This window comes from Ovis canadensis, chromosome 5, assembly GCF_042477335.2.
Source record: "Ovis canadensis isolate MfBH-ARS-UI-01 breed Bighorn chromosome 5, ARS-UI_OviCan_v2, whole genome shotgun sequence".
NCBI classification, from domain to species: domain Eukaryota; kingdom Metazoa; phylum Chordata; class Mammalia; order Artiodactyla; family Bovidae; genus Ovis; species Ovis canadensis.
Window position 1 is genome coordinate 35793204 of NC_091249.1, and position 20417 is coordinate 35813620.

A 20417-nucleotide genomic window follows, 5' to 3' on the forward strand; every position below is an offset into this window, starting at 1 on the left:
GAGTGCAGCAAGTAGAGGAGGCTTTCTAGGAACCAGTATTTACTTTTACATTAAAACCCTGGTAATGATCTGATCAAAACCTTTGCCTTACATAAGTGTGTTGCTTTCTTATTACTGCAACTACGTTATAAGCTAAAGAGAAGTGTTTGGAAGGCAAGAAACTATATAATATCTTGTCCATGTAAACTTTTTGTTTTAATCATCCACTTTTCATATACACTGTGGTTAGAGGAGGAGGAGATAGTCTAACCTGGCAAGTTAAAAAATATATGGGAGACTTGTTTTTAAAAAATACAGTTACTGTCCCACTGCAGACCTCATAAATTTGAATTGCTAGAAGTTGGCCCAAGAATGTGTGTTTTAATAAGCCTTCCAGATGATTCTTAAAATTAATTATATTTGAGAAATACTGATCTAACAGACATAGGAATGAAATTATTTTTAAAACAGTAAAGCAAGTCTGTGCCCCAGGATAAAAGAATAGTGACTTTTTCTTTTGAGGAAGAATTTTTTAATTTTGTTTTTAATTTACCACATCCATTTTCTTGGTCCTCTTGAAAATTGACCCATCACTTCATGAGGGACACTGAGGAATAGCAGTGATCCCATGATCAGAGAACTGGGGAGGAGTCAAATGATTGACTTGTCTTGGCTTGTCCTGTGCCTGGCCCGCATTTTCTGAGTCTTAATTTTTCTTTTTTGAAGTAGTTAATGAAACTACTTAATTAGGTTATTGATTAACACATTTTTTGGTTGTTGAACTATGTGTGAGTATAGAGGCTACAGTTTTTAAGGTTTCTAGGAGTGGACCCAAAGGTCATGCATCTAATAGAACCTCATTCTCATAGTGAACCAGAAGATAATTGCTTACTTCTTTGCGACCTACTCCTTGCTGGGATCACTACAGCATTTTCTTTTACTTCACAACAACAGAAGTTTGGCACTTTTCTAACAATTACCAAAACAGATGACTGAGTACATTAAGTATCACACTGCAGATTTGATTTTGGATCCTTCTACTTTACTCCATCTTCACCCCTTCATTCCAGAAAACGCTAAAGAAAATCTCTCTAGTTATATCTGCTGTGCAGTAAGTTATAGAACTAATTAAAACAGGTAGATGCTGGTTTTTTTCATGATGCATTTTTCTAAATCTGTCAGTTCAGCTGTTTAATACTCTGCTAAATTGGTGAAGAAAAAGGAAACTAGGTATAAATTAATACAAATCTAAAACAATTTCTTTACAAATACTAAAACAAGTGGCTTTCAGCTCGGGCAAGACTTCTTAGGTGACTAAAGCAAAGTATCTAGGGTAAGTATTTGCAGTTTGAAAAAAAAAAAATTATTTCCCTTGAGTCCTAACTCCCCTTACATACCCCCAGACCAAGGTGGTGTTTTGAACACTTAAGTCAGGCCTTGAAATATTTATGTTAATCATAGGGGAGGGGACATAGAGTTAAGAAGCTGAGACGTTCAGGATGTCTTCTTTCTAATGTTCTGTAATATATTTAATGCCTCTTATTCTATTAAATGCTTGTAGCTCTGTGAGAGCCAGGGGCAGATTTACCTTTGAACTAGTTTTCCCAGTAATACTGTGTTTTAATGTTCTGTTTCTTGAATTTTGAATTAGATTGGTGCCATGAAGTTAGGTAGGTGAATGGATATGTAAGGGGACATGGATAGAAGATTGGCACCATTGCTTCTCCGTAGATGGAAATTGACACTGATATTCACTTTATGTTTTTGTTCTTTTTTATGTTTTTTTAATCCTCTCCCTGACCCTCCCCACCCCAGTTCAGTTGCTCTGTAGTCTGATCAGCTGTCTTCTCTCATTCAGGTTATACACTTATACCATCAGCTAAATCTGACAACTTGTCTGACTCCAGCCACAGTGAGATTTCTTCACGGTCCAGCATTGTGAGCAACTGTTCTGTTGACTCCATGTCTACAGCTCTACAGGATGAACGGTGTTCCTCCCAGGCTGTGGCAGTCCCTGAATCCACTGGAACACTGGAAAAGACAGAGCACTCCTCAGGGATAGGAGACCATAGTCAGCTTGGCCCTGGGTAAACATCCTTGCCAGTGTTCACATCACGAAACTCAAGCCAAGTGGCTACAGCAAGTAGTGCTCCCTAATTTGACCATGGACGCCCCCGCCAAAGGGGATATCTTATATATACTTGTATGAAAATAAGGACTGTTTTGAAAGATGTGTTGGTGCTCATTTTTTAAGTGTTACCAAAATCACATAACTCATATTTTTTTGATCCACAAGAATTCCACGTGAAGATGCTATTGGTATGTGGGAAGTGTCTTGCATTCTGGCTGTAAGGTTAGAGACTGCTCGGAAACAGAGTGTGTAATGGGAAGTACCCTCAAAGTGCTATACACACTGTGGACAGATTGTGAGAGTAGGACTAGTCCTTGATCCCTGTTATTGCGAAGTGTGATTTGGAGCATAAGAATTACCAGCTATGAAAAGGCAATCCCCCCCAAAAAAAGTGAACTCTAAATTTCTATTTCGAATCAAACAAAATGTCTTCTATTTCTATTTCGAATCAAACAAAAAAGTCTTCAGAAAGCATTGAGAAAGTCCACTGTGAATTGATATTGTTAAATCTGGTATACTTTCAATAGTAAAGCGTTATCATATTTGTAAGGTTTCTAAACAGTGGTTATCTAGACCAGGAATCGGCAAACTTTTTCTGTAAAAGTTAGTAAATACATTAGACACAGCAGGTGGTAAGGTCTCTGTTGCAATTGCTCAACCTTGCTCTTGTTGGATCACAATAGCCTTTGACAGTTTGTAAACAAACAGTTTTACTGTGTCCCAGTAAAACTTCATATGCAAAAGCAGGTTTTGAGGCCCAGATTTACCCCTGGGCTCCACTTTGCAGATCCTGGTCTATCCTCTGTACCAAATATCAGGACTTCACAAACCTTATCTGGGATGACCGGGTAAAGGCCCATTTAAAGGAGTACAAATTTTAGGCTTTGTAGACTGCAGACAGTCCCTGTCTCAAAATCTGTGGAGTATTTTGTTCTATTTTGTTTAAACTGTTTAAAAATGTAAAAAAAAAAACAAACAACCCATGCTTTGCCCAAGACCATAATAAAACAGTCTTGACTGGATTTGGCCCATGAATGTAAGTTTGAGAACCCTTGCTAGAAATGATAGAACTCATTTAGTTGTAGGTAATTGGGGAAGTTGCTGTTTACTTGGTACCTCAGAGACATGCTGAAAAATAAAACATGGTTCCTGTAATTGAAATTCTTAATTCTGTGTGCATAGAGAGAATCTAGCATTGTGTGGCCCAGAATGGAAATGTATACTTAATTTTATTCAAGAAGAATGCTGAGGAAACCTTGCTAAGTATTTGAGTCCCTAGCTAAGTATAAACATTAATGCCAGTAGAAGTTCAGTGATGATTGATTACAGTGACATTTTTTCACAAGGTTATGTGGCCATTAAGGACTTGTGACCTGTGTTCTATAGTCTCTTGTTGGCAGTCGATAGAAGGCAGTTTTTCCTTTAAGCCAGTAAATTACTTTTAATTGTGTGTCTCTGATTATAGGTGGACACTCTCAAAGCCATCTCTAATCAACAAGAGTTTTGCTGTCTCATCTTCTGTGAGCAGTGAAGAGATTTCTCATGAGCACATCATTATAGAAACAGCTGATAGTGGTCGTGGAAGTTGGACTTCCTGCTCAAGCAGTTCCCATGACAACTTCCAAAGTCTTCCAAACCCCAAAGGCTGGGAGTTTTTGAACTCTTACCGACCTACCCATTTGGATGGTCCCATAGCTGAAGTTGAACCCACTGACTGTGAGCACTACAGCTGTCCCAAAGGCTGTTCTCGAACTTGTGGTCAGTGTAAAGGAAGCCTAGAGACTAATCAGATGAGGCAGAGTTGGGCTTCCTCTAGTTCTCTGTCTGACACATATGAACCAAACTATGGGACAGTTAAACGGAGAGTGCTGGAGAACACCCCAGCTGAACCATCTGAAGGCTTGGACCACAAAGAGGGCATCGATCCAGTTTATAAAACTGTTACTTCAAGTACAGAAAAGGGCTTGATTGGTAAGTTATGTGTTCTTTGTCATATGTGTGGCGTCTAGAATTTAAGTGGTAAACCGTGACCATGGCCCAGAACTTTATTCTTGCAAAATTCCTTTCTCTTATTCTACTCTCTCTTTCCTCCCTCCATATGCAAATTATTTTCAAAAAGTTCATGATTTCTCAAGGGCTTTGGGGCAGATAGTCAAGCCATTTAAAATGAAAAGGGTGACATGAAGTAATTTAATTAGGGAGACAGGTTTATATGTCTGGTTTTGCTTTGGGGATCTTTTTGGTTTCATTAAGAAATATTACATTACTATGCAGTAGTAATAAAGGGATTATTCTCTTTGCTACCTCTTAAATTGTTTGAACCCCTCTTGCTTTGCATACATGGTTAGAAGCTTTGAATCTGATAAAACTTTTAGGTATTACAGGTGGGGGAAAATGTGTGATAAAGAAGTCTGAAGCAGGGACTTCTCTGGCAGTCTAGTGGTCAACACTCTGAGCTTCCACTGCAAGGACCACAGTTTCGATCCCTGGTCAGGGAATTTAGATCGTGCATGCTGCGCAGCGTGGCCAACAAAAGCAAAGAAAGAAGTCCAAAACATTTTTCATTATACCTGCCTAGTGCATATTATGCCTGTGCCAACTCCTGTGGTGGATTCTGTTGTAACTGCGCACAGCTTTCTTGGAGTATTCTTGTAGTATTTGCCTATCAAATAAATTTTCCCCTTTCTTTCTTGAGTTATGTAAGTCCTGGGACATAATAGCACCTGGTTTTTTTTGTGTGAAGTGACTGTTTTGAATCAATATTATAATCAACTCTTACTTTTATATCATATTCATGGTATCAATTTAAATTACTAAATGTAAAAGATATGGTTTTTATAGCATATTTTTTTGCTCATTTCATTATACATTGGGTTTTTAGTTCATTCATTTTTCCAAGGTGTTTTTTTTTTTTTTAGTTTTTTATTTTTTTAATTTTAAAATCTTTAATTCTTACATGCGTTCCCAAACATGAACCCCCCTCCCACCTCCCTCCCCATAACGGTTTTTTTTTATTAAAGCCTTTTAGGTAACCACTGTACTGATATGCAAGCATGTGTGTGCATGGATGTAAAATCTTTCTCTTATCCATTTGGGAAAATAGATTTAAAATGTTTTTTTTGTGTTCTTTTGTTGTTGTTCATTTCTAGTTGACTCTGGGCAAATCTCTTAATGTTCTTCATGCTTGTGTTCTCTTAACAACCTCTCTACCCTCTCCTCCATTCTCCTCAGATGGGAATGGAAATCCTTCTGACTTTGATATTATCTGCAGATTTTGCTGGTAGAGTTGTAGAAATTTCAGCATGGATAAACTTGATTCTCTGTAGGGAGGATTTTAATGATCCTTTTGAATTTAGTCTCTTCTTATTGCATATAGATTTGTGTTAGTCGCTCAGTTATTTTTGACTCTTCACCAGGCTCCTCTATCCTTAGAATTCTCCAGGCAAGAATTCTGGAGTAGGCAGCCATTTCTTTCCCCATATATAGATAGTGTTTGTATTTTAAAAGTTACTGATATCATCAAGACATTCAGAGTTACTGGTCCTATGAGTCTTATGGATTGGTCTTAATTTCATGAAACCTTCCTGTTTAACCTATTTCTGGTGCTTTTTGAAGCTTTGCTTTAGACTGAGGGTGTACAAACGTAGGGGAAAAGATTTTAAGTCACTATTATTTTTAATGCCCACTGAGAAAATCAGAGAAAGTTAACTTAAAGTAGATTTCCTAAAATTATGGTTTTTCTTCTTCACTTAAGCACAAAGCAGAGGTTAGGAATAAGGTCCTAGAAGGAATTAGTTCCTCTCTAAAGTTATTTATATGCCAGCAATGACAACTTATCTACCCTGGAGTGCCAGGAAACTGTGTTTCATGTCAGAGGAAGGGAAAAATAGCACTTAAGTAGAGGGCCTAAATGTCATTTCTCTGAACATCTCCCCATTAAATGCACTTCAGATATTCAGGATGAATTCGTAAGTGTTTCTGACTCCCTTTGGGGCTGGTGTCCTGAGGAGTCTGTCACGCACCTCTGTGATTCGCAGGCCAACCTGTGAAAGGAAGAAGTTTGTCGTCAGGGTCATCGCTTTCAACTGTCTCGCTGTTTAATGTTTGTAAAACCCAGTGTAATTTATGTATTTTAAACACATTTAAGTATCAAGTTTATTAAGCTTATTAAAAAGTTTTTAATCTACTGCCATTGTGTTCAAATATATTCATTTTGTCAGTTTTTTAAGTTCTGTTTTATCATTGTAATAAGTTTTGTGTTTTTTATTTTCATTTCTTCTGTTTTTCATTAACGTTTCCATTGCTTATTTTTCATGCCAGTGTACTGTGTCACCTCACCCAAGAAGGAGGATAGGTATAGGGAGCCACCTCCCACTCCTCCAGGATACATGGGGATTTCTTTAGCGGACCTAAAGGAAGGACCCCACCTCCACCTAAAACCTCCAGAGTATAGTGTGGCGGTGCAGAGGTCAAAGATGATGCATAACAGCCTCTCTAGACTGCCACCAGCTTCTCTCAGTAGCAGCCCTGTGGCCTGTGTTCCATCGAAGATTGTAATTCAGCCTCAGAGGCATAAACCAGATGTGACTGATGCAGATAGTGAAGCAGATGGTATGTTGACAAACTACCTTAGTAGCTCTTAAATAAATTGCTTAACACTTTGAATGATCTTTACTCTGGTATTCATGTAATCAGAGATGTTTTCTTCACTGCTTTAGAAATCTCTGTTTAAAAAAAGAGAAAAGCCTAAATATGATGGTGTGTTTTTGTAAACAGAGAGAATAAGCTTGTTGTTTCTCTGTGCCCGATACCCTTTTTCCAGCTCAAATGGAGTATTCTTACATTTCAGATGGCAGCTCAGCCAAAAGGGATAATTTTGAAAGACACATGACATTGGTGGAGCTGTATTATATGTTAATGCTGGGCACTTGAAACTGCAAGTATCCCAGTGTCAAATTATCTGAAGCCATGCTGTTTGATAGAGTTCCTCTTATTAGCAAAACTTGACTGACTTGACAAAGTTGGCAATAAATGAATTTTATCCTTTTAAACTGTAGTAATAAAGTGGTTACAAAGCACTTTGGAATTCCAGTTGATTGTCAGTCTTCAATGTGGTCAGAACTCAAAAACGACATTACAGTAAAATCTGGCCTCTGATGGGATATTTGAGAAGATTTCTTTGTTGAAATTGACTAATTTTCTAAAAGATAACTAGATTGTTAGTTGATCTTTATTAATATGCAGATCTACCACTTAACTGTGTTTCTCTGGTTTTCAGAAAATGAACAAGTTTCAGCAGTGTAGCCTTTGTATTGACCTGGTTGAAGTCTACTGAAAGTCCTGGAAGGAGGAGTGGGCAGAACCATCGCGTGATTCTGCAGGCCGTTTCCAGCCCATAGCACGCTGCTCCTGCTGCTAACCCAGAGGTTTTGTTCCTGTACTCTGAGCAATGAGACAGCCTGAATCATGTTTCCTTTTATTTAATCCCTGCAGATGCATAGTTTCCACAGCTATGGATGTTGTGCCTGGATACCAGTCTCCGCTTTGCACACCAGATCTGCCTTGGGACCACAGTTACTAGAACAAATTCAAACTCGAGTCCTACCCATATATATATCACTATAGATTTTCCTTTAACACATTATTTTTAAGATAGTAGAGTGGTAGTATTTTCCAGCCATAGCTTGGGTTAACAGACAAATTCAGAATGTCTGCCAATGCCAAGGATATTTTTATGTATTTGAAAAGTAACTTATTATTTGAAGTTTTCTGGTTTTCTTTGTATTTAGGAACTCTTGTTAATTGATGTTCACGTTTGAGGCCATAAAACTGTCTCTGATCTGACCAAACAGAAGCCATCTTTACAGGATGATAATACCTTTGACTATATGTAATCATGTATAGCACCAATGCAGTGTGGGTCTGTTTGAATGGAACAGGAATCCTTTTGCTGTTGAGATGTTAGGAAGGAAAAATACTGCCATCTGCTGGTTAGGATTTGGAAAGCCGAATGAAGCTACCACAGAGTCAACAGCCTTTTAGGAAAAGGAGGGGGTATGATGGCATGTGTAGCAATTCTAATTTCCAGAGAATGAAATTTTTATCTTACCTAACACGTATAGAAATTCTTTCTGAAGTGAACGTCATGCTCTATCTAACTGTAAGTATAAATCCAATAAATGGAAACTGAGTTCTAGACAGTTCCACGCTGTAGGAACCTGTAACTAAAATTTTTTACAACTCAGATATGGAGTTCGTTCTTAATGGATGTGTTATAGTTGGCAGAGTAATCATGAAGATCAATTTAGCTTTGTGCTAAGTGTTCTGCATCATTCCCCACCCCCACCTCCATCTCAAAGCACAAGGCTGTTTTCAATCTTGGTAAACACTGCAGCTCCCAGCTGACTGTAGATAAAGCTCAACATGCCAGAGCCAATGATTGGTTGAAAATTTTGTGGGGGAAAGAGGAGCTAGAATTATGGAAATGATTATTTCTTGGTTCTCACTTCAGGCCTTGAGAGGAAGGAGATACATTTTATATGCATATATACATATATGCATATAAAATGTATATGTATACACATGTATATATATATAAAATATATCTCCTGTTGGGCATGACACGCTTAAATATTTAATTAAAATTTCAGTAATTGTTTACTGGATGAAGCAGACTTTCCAACATTTAAAAAAATTAGGTATAATGTTTTCTATATGTTTAGTTTAAGTATTTTCATTTGTTTTTTAGTAAAAAGGCAAATGAAAGTTTAATAAACTTCTGTGACTACCAAAAAAACAAAAGCCAAAGCCATTAATGTGCACTACCCGGATCAACTTGCAACCAAAAATAGGTTTCCTTCTGAGTGGTTGTCCATATGTGAATTTATAGGATTTAGTTGTCTTATGACTTCCTTTTGAAAAGTTTGTTCTCATTTTTTTCCTAGCTCTCTCTCCCTTCTATCATCCTCCTATTTCCTTTATTTTAAAATCATAAATCAGTTCCAGCTGGTAAATGGCAGTAGTCCATCTTTTCTATCAAGATGACAGTTTCTTCATCTTAGGAAAGATCACATGTCTGAAAAATTACCATGGGCAAAAAGTTGTAAATCAGAAACTTAAGCCTTAGAAATTTAAGGTATGTTAGAATGAGGCTAGTTGGCTCCATAGCTATCTTGGCCCATTGAAATGGAAAGTAACCTGGATCAAAAATCTAATAATAGTTTGAAAGTCACACTGTAAAGGTGTGATCTATAAACAGTGGTCCTTTGATCATACATTTTTCTTTCTCTGGTTTACACAATATTATTTTCATGTCCAGAACAAAACAAAGAAAGTGAGAGATATTTTTGCTATAACCATCTTTTTCAAGTTTGGGTATTTATTCTCACCATTTTGTATCCACTCCCCAGAAAAATGTGCTGTTTGCACAGTATCTGTTTTTTTAACAGGTCTTTTCAAATTGTTGTCCTTAATGTTATCGATAATCATCTTGCACAGAGTCAGAGGCTTGTGGTTTTGGACTTGCATCTTGTAGCTGCCTTTGTTTTCCTGTAGCTTGAACTGTGAGTGTTTGGATTAGCTGATCACATTGATCAGGAACTAGCCAAATGCTTTGTAGTTTGATATGTATGTATCCCTTAAAAACGTCGTGGCATTTTGATCTTTATGTTTTGATATCGGGTACATTCCTGCCTTCTCTTAGTTTGTCACATGACTAGAACAAGAGAAGCCTTAAACTGTAGTTGTTCCCGTTCTAAGTCCCCATTTGTTTTTGTTTTTATGTTATGAATTTATAAGCATACTAAAGAGACTTGTGCCCTCATCACACCACAACTCTGAATCAGCCAGGAATATTGAAGCTGCAACTTTTGCCAAATCATGAATTTCAACAACAAAAAAACTCTTCATAATGAAAGATATGGAGAATTAATAACTCCAATATGTACTTCCATAAAAGTTTATTGTAATTTAATAGATTATTACTTTCTCCAAATGATTACTTTTAGTATGGTATTTGGGGAGAGAAAAACCTTTAAATGATTTTTTGTGAGGGTGATAAGTCTGCATAACCACCTTGAAAATCTCCCAGGCTTGAAATATGACAGTAATCATGGAGATATCCAAACCTAAGTTTTATAAAGTGTTCTCTCCCCTTCAAGAAGAAGGGGAGAGTTTCCTTGTGTATTTAAAACTGATTGTTATTCTGATAAATGTTTCTAAAACATGTGATATTAAAATAGATGTATCCCTTTAGTATTACCATAAAGGCTAGAGCAAAGGGATAAATCTTCAAAAGTGTTAAAGTACATTTTCAGATTTAAATTTGAACCCCAGTTCATCTTTAATTTTTGTTGTACTTTTTTAAGGCTTCTTTACTTTTGATACACAGAATGCAGTTGTACTTGACCTTTTAAAATTAAAACGTGAGCTTATCAGCAAAAGACAAAACTGCACAGTCATAATAATCAAATAGCAATTATACTGCACAATTCAGTGATTGTAAAGTATCCTGTAACAAGCAATGTTTGTCTCCTATTTTTTGATACCTCTTAAACTTATGTCTTTTAGAAAGACAGTGCCTCTGTATGCTTTTTGTATTTTTATTGAGTGTAAATATTTGTTATATTTTTGGTTAAGAGAATGTAAAAGTACCATTTATTATCATATCTACAAATACGTTGGTGGAATCAATAAAGAATCTAATCAGTCGTCTCTGCACGTTATTGCTAATGTGTGGGAGCCGGTCAGGTAATTATACCCAGTCACTCAAGAGGACCAGTCTGGGACCTGCCTTGGTATGAAGGCATTTTTTGTTTTTAGTCTCCAGAGAAATTGGAATTGTCCAATTGCAGTTGACATTATGGTATCTGTCAAACACCTAGCTGTTGTTTAGTTTTTTAAAAGTGTGTTCGGGGACTTCCCAGGTGGTCTGGTGGTTGGGAATCCACCTTGCAGTGCAGGGGACACAGGTCTGACCCCTGGTCAGGGAACTGAGATCCCACTTGCTGGGGAACAACTCACCCCATGCACCACAGCTGCTCAGCTCCTGTGACCCAGAGCCTGAGGGCCACAGCAGCTGAAGCCCACGTGCTACAACTAGAGAGTCGATGCCTTCAACCAGAGAGCTTACATGGTGCCCCTGAGACCTGATGCAGCCAAGTATGGTTTAAAAAGTGTATTCAACTACAAACCAGCTTTATCAGTGGCTTAAACCCTGTTGGAGCTTGTTTTTCTTTTATAACAGAAGAGTCTGCCAGCGGACTCTGTCGGGCTGGTACAGAGATTCTGCATGCTATTGAGACACCTGAGGACGCCACCAAGTGTTTCAAGAAGAAAGGATTTGCTGCAAAGGTGCAAATGTGTGTCCCTTTTATTAGCAAAACAGCTTTTCAAGAACTCCACTTGCATAATTTCTGTTTACCTGTCACCTCAAAACTGTCGTACTGAGTGTCCTTAGAGAGGCAAAGGAAAGTAACGCAGAGGGGAAGGCAACTTGAAGTCTGCAGAGAGTTGTGGCCACTGGTGGAAGAATGCCTACAGTCACCAGGAAGGAGCGGAAACTAGGAAGAGATCCCTCCTTGGAGCCTCAGAGGAAGTGCCACCCAGCCAACACCTTGCTGTTGGTCTTCTGGCCTGTTGTTTTAACCACTCAGCTTTCGGTATTGTGTTAATGGCCACCCTAGAAAACTAATGGCTGCTACTGGTTTTGTCTAAAGTAAAGGATATAGTGTTCATAAGTACACCACGGGAACCACCCCATCTCACTGCCTTCAAGAAGCATTTGTTAAACAAAGGTAAGAGAGGCCCAGAGGCTTCCTTTCCAACTGGCTGGTCAGCCTGTTGTGTTTCCAAGTGTTTACAGAAGGGACAGCTGCTATCGTGCTTGCCACGGTTAATATTTTTTGTTTTTCTTTCTACTTTCACGAGTTCTGGTAAGTATGTACTGCTATCTTTATGTGGTTTTAACTTTAATTTCTATAATTACTAGTAATGCTAATAAGTAAAAGTAAGGAAAGTCGCTCAGTCGTGTCCGACTCTTTGTGACCCCATGGACTGTAGCCTACCAGGCTCCTCCTCCCATGGGATTCTCCAGACAAGAGTACTGGAGTGAGTTTCCATTTCCTTCTCTAGGGGATCTTCCCAACCCAGGGATCGAACCCAGGTCTCCCGCATTCCAGGCAGACGCTTTAACCTCTGAGCCACTAGGGAAGCCACATCTTTTCAAATTTATTGGCCATTTGGATACTGTCTTTTGTGAGGTGTCTCTAGGTCTTTTGTTTTTTATTTGTTGCTAATGTAGTGAAATACAGTTGTTTTATAATGACTTGCTCGATTCATTTATTGATTCTAGCAGCTTTTAGAGTCTTCTGAATTTTCTGTATTCTGGAAATTTTCTACAGGTAGTGAGCTGGGGCTGTGGAGGGCTTATGCGCTGAAGGATTACGTGCTTTAGTGCCTCGTGTCAAGGGTCTTAAGTGGTTGTGGCTTTGTTTTATATATTTTGTCTAGTATTTTGTTTTAGGGAGGAAGATGAAGTGCTAATTTCTCCATACTGATCAGAAACAGAAGTTCATATTTAACATTTTAATATAAAAAATAATAAAATTTTAATACAGCTCTCTCAGTAAATGAGAGCAGACACAGTCTTCCCCCACCACCACCCCCCAAAAAAAGTGTAAGGATAATTACTTTGAGGTGATTATGGAGCATTTATCAAAGCTGACTATCCGTTAGGCCATAAAGAAACTATTAACAAATTTCAAAGAATTGGATTCTCATAGAGAAGGCTCTCTGCAGCAGAATTAATGGGAAATTGGTAACAAAAATGACAAAATTTGAAAGTTAAAGAGGATATACCTCCCAATAACCAGGAGAAAGTAGAAATTATTTTGAACCAAATGAAAACAGGAATATCATGTCACAACCTTTTGGATGTGATTAAAGGGAACAGTGTAGCATTAAAGTGCACATATTAGGAAAGCAGAAAGGCTAAAAAGGAATTAGCAAAACCTCAAGAAACCAGAATAATAGCAAATGAAATTCAAATAGATGGAAAAAAATAATAGCAATTAGTGAAATATGTAACATGACAAAAAAGGACCAGCAAAGCAGTAAGACCGATAAAATTTCTAAACTCTTGGTGAGAATGATCAAGGAAAAAGAAAAAAAGGAAAACTAACCAATGTTAGAAACAAAACATTATTATAGTCATTAGACACTTTGAATAAAATGTGGATGAAATAAACACAGGAAAACAAAACTTAGCAACACTGTAATAAGGAAAATTCAGTTTGCCCATAACTGCTAAAGTTGAGTCTCATTTAAAAGCTTTTCCATTGAGAAAACTTGTCCTGGATGGCACTGTCTGTAACTTAAACCCAACACTTAGAAAAGAAGTAACACTGGTATTGCTAACAAAATCTCAGCAACAGTAGGGATTTCTTAAACAAGATTCTCATGAGAAAGTACTAACAATAAAGGAAATGGGATATTTCACTGTCTTAAAAACATGTTCATCAAAAAATAACCATTTAAAAGAACAAAGAGCCAGAGTTGGAAAATATATTGTAATTCATATGCCCTTCAGCACACTGCTGCTGCTGCTAAGTCACTTCAGTCGTGTCCAACTCTGTGCGACCCCATAAACGGCAGCCCACCAGGCTCCCCCCGTTCCTGGGATTCTCCAGGCAAGAACACTGGAGTGGGTTGCCATTTCCTTCTCCAAAGCGTGAAAGTGAAAAGTGAAAGGGAAGTCACTCAAGTCGTGTCCGACTCTTCGCGACCCCATGGACTGCAGCCTACCAGGCTCCTCCATCCATGGGATTTTCCAGGCAAGAGTATTGGAGTGGGGTGCCATCGCCTTCTCCACTTCAGCACACAGGTATCCAAAATATATAAAGTACTTCTTTCTATCAAAAGAAAAAGAGCACCTAAATTTAAAAAAAAAATGGGTAAAAGAAATAAGCACTTCATTAAGAGGCAAGACTGTGCAATAAACATGAAAAAGTGCTTAGTCTTCTAATGAAAAGCTCTGCATAAGTTTGGAATTAATGATGAAGGAAGTATTAGCCATGCTGCCTCCTGTTTAAGGTTTGGTGGCAGATGATCGGATCTTCAAGCTGGTTTTAGAAAAGGCAGAGGAACCAGAGATCAAATTGCCAACATCTGCTGGATCATCGAAAAAGCAAGAGTGTTCCAGAAAAACATCTATTTCTGCTTTATTGACTATGCCAAAGCCTTTGACTGTGTGGATCACAATAAACTGTGGAAAATTCTGAAAGACAGGAATACCAGACCACCTGACCTGCCTCTTGAGACCTGTATGCAGGTCAAGAAGCAACAGTTAGAACTGGACATGGAACAACAACTGGTTCGAAATAGGAAAAGGAGTACGTCAAGGCCATATATTGTCACCCTGCTTATTTAACTTCTATGCAGAGTACGTCATGAGAGACGCTGGGCTGGAGGAAGCACAAGCAGGAATCAGGATTGCCGGGAGAAATACCAATAACTTCAAATATGCAGATGACACCACCCTTATGGTAGAAAGTGAAGAAGAACTAAAGAGCCTCTTTCTAAATTACATATATATGCGTTAGTATACTGTATTGGTGTTTTTCTTTCTGGCTTATTTCACTGTATAATCGGGTCCAGTTTCATCCATCTCATTAGAACTGATTCAAATGTATTCTTTTTAATGGCTGAGTAATACTGCATTGTGTATATGTACATTCATCTGCTGATGGACATCTAGGTTGCTTCCCTGTCCTGGCTATTACAAACAGTGCTGCGATGAACATTGGGTATACGTGTCTCTTTCAATTCTGGCTTCCTCAGTGTGTATGTCCAGAAGTGGGATTGCTGGGTCATAAGGCAGTTCTATTTCCAGTTTTTGAAGGAATCTCCACACTGTTCTCCATAGTGACTGTACTAGTTTGCATTCCCACCAACAGTGTAAGAGGGTTCCCTTTTCTCCACACCCTCTCCAGCATGTATTGCTTGTAGACTTTTGGATCACAGCTATTCTGACTGGCGTGAAATGGTACCTCATTGTGGTTTTGATTTGCATTTCTCTGGTAATGAGTGATGTTGAGCATCTTTTCATGTGTTTGTTAGCCATCTGTATGTCTTTGGAGAAATGTCTATTTAGTTCTTTGGCCCATTTTTTGATTGGGTTGTTTTTCTGGAGTTGAGCTGCAGGAGTTGCTTGTATACGTTTGAGATTAGTTGTCAGTTGCTTCATTTGCTATTATTTTCTCCCATTCTGAAGGCTGTCTTTTCACCTTGCTTATAGTTTCCTTTGTTGTGCAGAAGCTTTTAAATTTAATTAGGTCCCATTGGTTTATTTTTGTTTTTATTTCCAATATTCTGGGAGGTGGGTCACAGAGGATCCTGCTGTGATTTATGTCAGAGAGTGTTTAGCCTATGGTCTCCTCTAGGAGTTTTATAGTTTCTGGTCTTAGGTATGGAATTTAGAAAGATAGTAACAATAACTCTGTATGCGAGACAGCAAAAGAGACACAGGTGTATAGAGCAGTCTTTGTACTCTGGGAGAGGGAGAGGGTGGGATGATTTGGGAAAATGGCATTGAAACATGTATAATATCATATATGAAACAAATCACCAGTCCAGGTTCAATGCATGATACTGGATGCTTGGGGCTGGTGCACTGGGACAACCCAGAAGGATGGTACGGGGAGGGAAGTGGGAGGGGGGTTCAGGATGGGGAACACGTGTATACCTGTGGTGGATTCATGCTGATGCATGGCAAAACCAATGCAATATTGTAAAGTAATTAACCTCCAATTTTAAAAAATGCATTCCATTAAACAAAAAATAGTCTCTTGATGAAAGTGAAAGAAGAGAGGGGAAAAGTTGGCTTAAAGGTCAACATTCAGAAAACTAAGATCATGGCATCTAAGATCATCCCATCTCTTCATGGGAAATAGATGGGGAAACAGTGGAAACAGTGGCTGACTTTATTTTTCTGAGCTCCAAAATCACTGCAGATAGTGATTGCAGCCATGAAATTAAAAGATGCTTACTCCTTGGAAGGAAAGTTATAATCAACCTAGACAGCATATTAAAAAGCGGAGACATTACTCTGCCAACAAAGGTCCGTCTAGTCAAGGCTATGGTTTTTCCACTGTTCATGTATGGATGTGAGAGTTGGACTATAAAGAAAGCTGAGCACAGAAGAATTGATGCTTTTGAGCTGTGGTGTTGGAGAAGACTCTTGAGAGTCCCTTGGACTGCAAGGAGATCCAACCAGTCCATCCTAAAGGAGATCAGTCCTGGGTGTTCATTGGAAGGACTGATGCTGAAGCTAAAACTCCAATATTTTGTCCACCTCATGTGAAGAGCTGACTCATTAGAAAAGACCCTGATGCTAGGAAAGATTGAGGCCGGAAGGAGAAGGGGACGACAGAGGATAAGGTGGTTGGATGGCATCACCGACTCGATGGACATGGGGTTTAGGTGGACTCTGGGAGTTGGTGATGGACAGGGAGGCCTGGCGTGCTGCGGTCCATGGGATCGCAAAGAGCTGGACGTGACTGAACTGAACTGATGGTGAGTCCAAAGTTACTCTCGGAAGAAACAGTAACAGGGCTAAATCTAGGGGAAGTTGTACAGTGCACAGGAACCACCAGATGGCGCCACGCTACAATGTGACTCTGCCTGGGGTCTTAAGTTTAAAAAAGTGAGAGCCAGACTTGTCCTTATATTTAAGTTTGTTTATTTAGGTTGTGCAGTGTGAATTGTTAAAGTTTATAATGTAATTTTATTTACATACACATTGGGAAATGGATAACCAGAGTCAGTACATTTCATCATCTCACATAGTTATCTTTTTTGTTTTTGCAGCAGCATTCACAGTAGGAGGAGACTAGCTAAGTATCTATTCCTGGGTGAATGGATAAGGAAAATGTGTGTGTACATATAGTAATAATTTTTTCATCTCTTTAGCAAGCTCACCTTCCTCAGATTGCTTGCTAAGTGATGTAATTCATCAAAAACAAAAAAGGTAGAACAAGGTAATTTCTTAATGATGTTTCCAGATATGTCTGTGTTCCGTAGTGAAATATTTCAGAAGACTTCTTCACAGAGGTAATGAAATAAAGCATTTCCAATGAGGAAATACAGAATTTTAGATATTCTGTTTGCAAAATCTTCAGATGATAATGGTCAGTGTGAATATAGCTATTTCCTAATACAGTTTGTACATTTAAACATAGGACTTGCAATATTTAATGAGTGGTGGTTTTCTCCAGGCCCCCCAAGGGAAATTTTCCAGAAAATACAAATGGCCAACTCTGACCAGGAATGAGAAGCAGACAAAGGAGCCAATTAAACTTCTAAAAATCTACACTGACCAACATCTCCACAGACTCCTGGCAGCTGCTCATCTGTTCTGCCTACTTGGTATTTTTAATTTTTTTAACATTGACCATTTTGGTGGGTATGTAATGGTGTTTTATTGTGGTTTTAGTTTTCATTTCCATTATTGTTAGCAGAGTTGAGCTTTTCATATTTATGTGAACCACTTAATTTGTACTGTTATGAATGCTTTATGAGTATTTTTCTTATCAATTCGTAACTATTCTGTGTATATATATATATGTTTCTGGATATGGCTGCTTCATCTGTTACATCTGTGGCAGATATCCTCTCTCTTGGCTTGTTTCTCATAGCCTTAATAGTGTCACTTGATGAAGTTCTTAACTTTGGACTAGAGAAATTTATTCTCCTTTATGGGTAGTGCATTGTAATCTGTTAAAGAAGTCTTCCTCTACTCCAACATATTTGTATTTTTTAGATACTTGGACGTTTTGCCTTTTAAATTTAGCTCCGAAATATATCTGGAATAGGTTTTTGTGTGTATTGTTGAGGTAGAGGCCAGGTTGAAAAGATAAGTTCTTGGCACCTGAATGACATCAGCTGTCCATATGTATATGAGAGTACATCTGGGGTATGTTCTCTTTCATCAGCCTGTTTGTTCGTCCATTTCCCAACACCTCATTGTCTTAGTTACTCTAGTATTGTAATACGTACTAATACCTGGTAGAGAAAGTTTTCTGACACTGTTCTTTTTCAAGGATATGTTAGCTATTCTTGTATCACTGCATTTCCAAATGAATTTTACAACCAGCTTATCAGCTTATATACATACATATGCACACACAAGCATGTGAAGTTTTGAGTGGGATTTTCTTGAAATTGTATATCAGCTTGAAGGAAATTGCCATCATTATAAAATGTAGTCTCCCATATCCCGGTGTATGTCTCCATTTACGCAGATTTGCTATTGCTGTCACTGTTCTAACTGTTTTGGGTTAAGGGTTTCATATTCTCATATAAGATTTATTTTTAAGTGTTCGAAGTATTTTTTTTCTTGTCCTGCTTTATTGAGTTAAATACTTGGCGGATAAATATTGTGTATGCTTTAGATGTGTGTCTTAGTTCATTTGGGCTGGTGTAACAAAATACTACAGACTGGATGGCTTATGAACAAAGAAATTTGTCACAGTTCTGAAGGCTGAGATGTCAAAGATCAAGATGCTGGTAGATTTGGGGTCTGGTGAGAACTTGCTTTCTGGTTCATAAATAGTATCTCCTCAGGGAACAGAAGAAGTGAGGGATCTCTCTGTGACCTCTTTTATAAAGGGCACTAACCCCATTCATGAGGGCTCCACCATAATGACCTAATCACCTCCAAAGGCCCTACTTTCTAACATCACCTTCAGAGATTAGGATATCAACATATGAAACTGGGGGCAGGAGTCACAAAGATTTATTGTATAGCAGTGTACACTGTACAGTGTGATGATTTTATACATGTATACATTGTAAAATGATTATTATAGTTAAGCTAATTAACATATCCATCGCCTCACATGTGTGTGTGGTGAGAACGCTCAAGGTTCTCTTTAGCAGATTTCAAGTATGTAACACAGTAAGTAGTAGTGACCGTGGCCATCATGGTATACAGAACCACTCCAGAACTTACTCATCCCACATAACTAAGTCTCTGCACATTTTGATCAACATCTCCATTTCCCTTCACCCCTCACCCCTGAGTAAACACCAGATTGCATATATTCGTGACATCATGCAGGATTTTTCTGTGCTTGGCTTATTTTGCTCAGCATATTGTTCTCCAGGTTCAAGCATGTTGTCACAAATTGCAGGATTTTTTCTAAGGCAGAATAACATTACTGTGTGTATGCACAGCAAACTATGTACACGTGCCCCATACTTTTTATCCATTCATCTGTCAGCGGACAGTTGCATTGTTTCCAAATCTTGGCAGGTTTTGTCAGTAACGCTGCAATGAAGATGGAGAAGCAGGTATCTCTTCAGCCAGCAGTCAGCGATGAGCTGGGACCCTCAGTTCTACAAGCAAAAAATCCTGCCAACCACCTGCCTGAACTTGGAAGTGGCTTTTCCCCTAGTGAAGCCTCCAGATTAAGCACAGCCCAGCTGACACCTTCAGTTCAGTTCAGTCGCGCAGTCGTGTCCGACTCTTTGCGATCCCACGAATTGAAGCACGCCAGGCCTCCCTGTCCATCACCAACTCCCAGCGTTCACTCAGACTCACGTCCATCGAGTCAGTGATGCCATCCAGCCATCTCATCCTCTGTCATCCCCTTCTCCTCCTGCCCCCAATCCCTCCCAGCATCAGTCTTTTCCAATGAGTCAACTCTTTGCATGAGGTGGCCAAAGTACTGGAGTTTCAGGTTTAGCATCATTCCTTCCAAGGAAATCCCAGGGCTGATCTCCTTCAGAATGGACTGGTTGGATCTCCTTGCAGTCCAAGGGACTCTCAAGAGTCTTCTCCAACACCACACTTCAAAAGCATCAATTCTTCAGCGCTCAGCCTTCTTCACAGTCCAACTCTCACATCCATACATGACCACTGGAAAAACCATAGCCTTGACTAGACAGACCTTTGTTGGCAAAGTAATGTCTCTCTGCTTTTTAATATGCTATCTAGGTTGGTCATAACTTTCCTTCCAAGGAGCAAGCATCTTTTAATTTCATGGCTGCAGTCACCATCTGAAGTGATTTTGAAGCCCAAAAAAATAAAGTCTGACATGGTTTCCACTGTTTCCCCATCTGTTTGCCATGAAGTGATGAGACCAGATGCCATGAACTTCATTTTCTGACTGTTGAGCCAACTTTTTCACTCTCCACTTTCACTTTCATCAAGAGGCTTTTTAGTTCTTCTTCACTTTCTGCTATAAGGGTGGTGTCATCTGCATATCTGAGGTTATTGATATTTCTCCTAGCAATCTTGATTCCAGCT

At 38.7% G+C, this 20417-nt stretch overlaps 2 protein-coding genes across 9 annotated transcripts in view; one reads left to right on the forward strand and one right to left on the reverse strand.

The window, feature by feature from the left end:
* Positions 1-10819, forward strand: part of RAPGEF6 (Rap guanine nucleotide exchange factor 6) — a 220554-nt gene extending 209735 nt beyond the window's left edge. For all 4 annotated transcript variants that reach the window (XM_069591597.1, XM_069591598.1, XM_069591599.1 and 1 more), the window contains 4 exons: positions 1838-2066; positions 3576-4081; positions 6431-6721; positions 7389-10819. In XM_069591597.1, the coding sequence (XP_069447698.1) occupies positions 1838-2066; positions 3576-4081; positions 6431-6721; positions 7389-7414 (1052 nt within the window). In that variant the 3' untranslated portion in view covers positions 7415-10819. The remainder of the gene's footprint in view (positions 1-1837; positions 2067-3575; positions 4082-6430; positions 6722-7388) is intronic.
* Positions 5013-20417, reverse strand: part of CDC42SE2 (CDC42 small effector 2) — a 142341-nt gene continuing 126936 nt past the window's right edge. For all 5 annotated transcript variants that reach the window (XM_069591621.1, XM_069591609.1, XM_069591611.1 and 2 more), the window contains one exon: positions 5013-6153. The gene's annotated coding sequence lies outside the window, so the exon portion shown is untranslated. The remainder of the gene's footprint in view (positions 6154-20417) is intronic.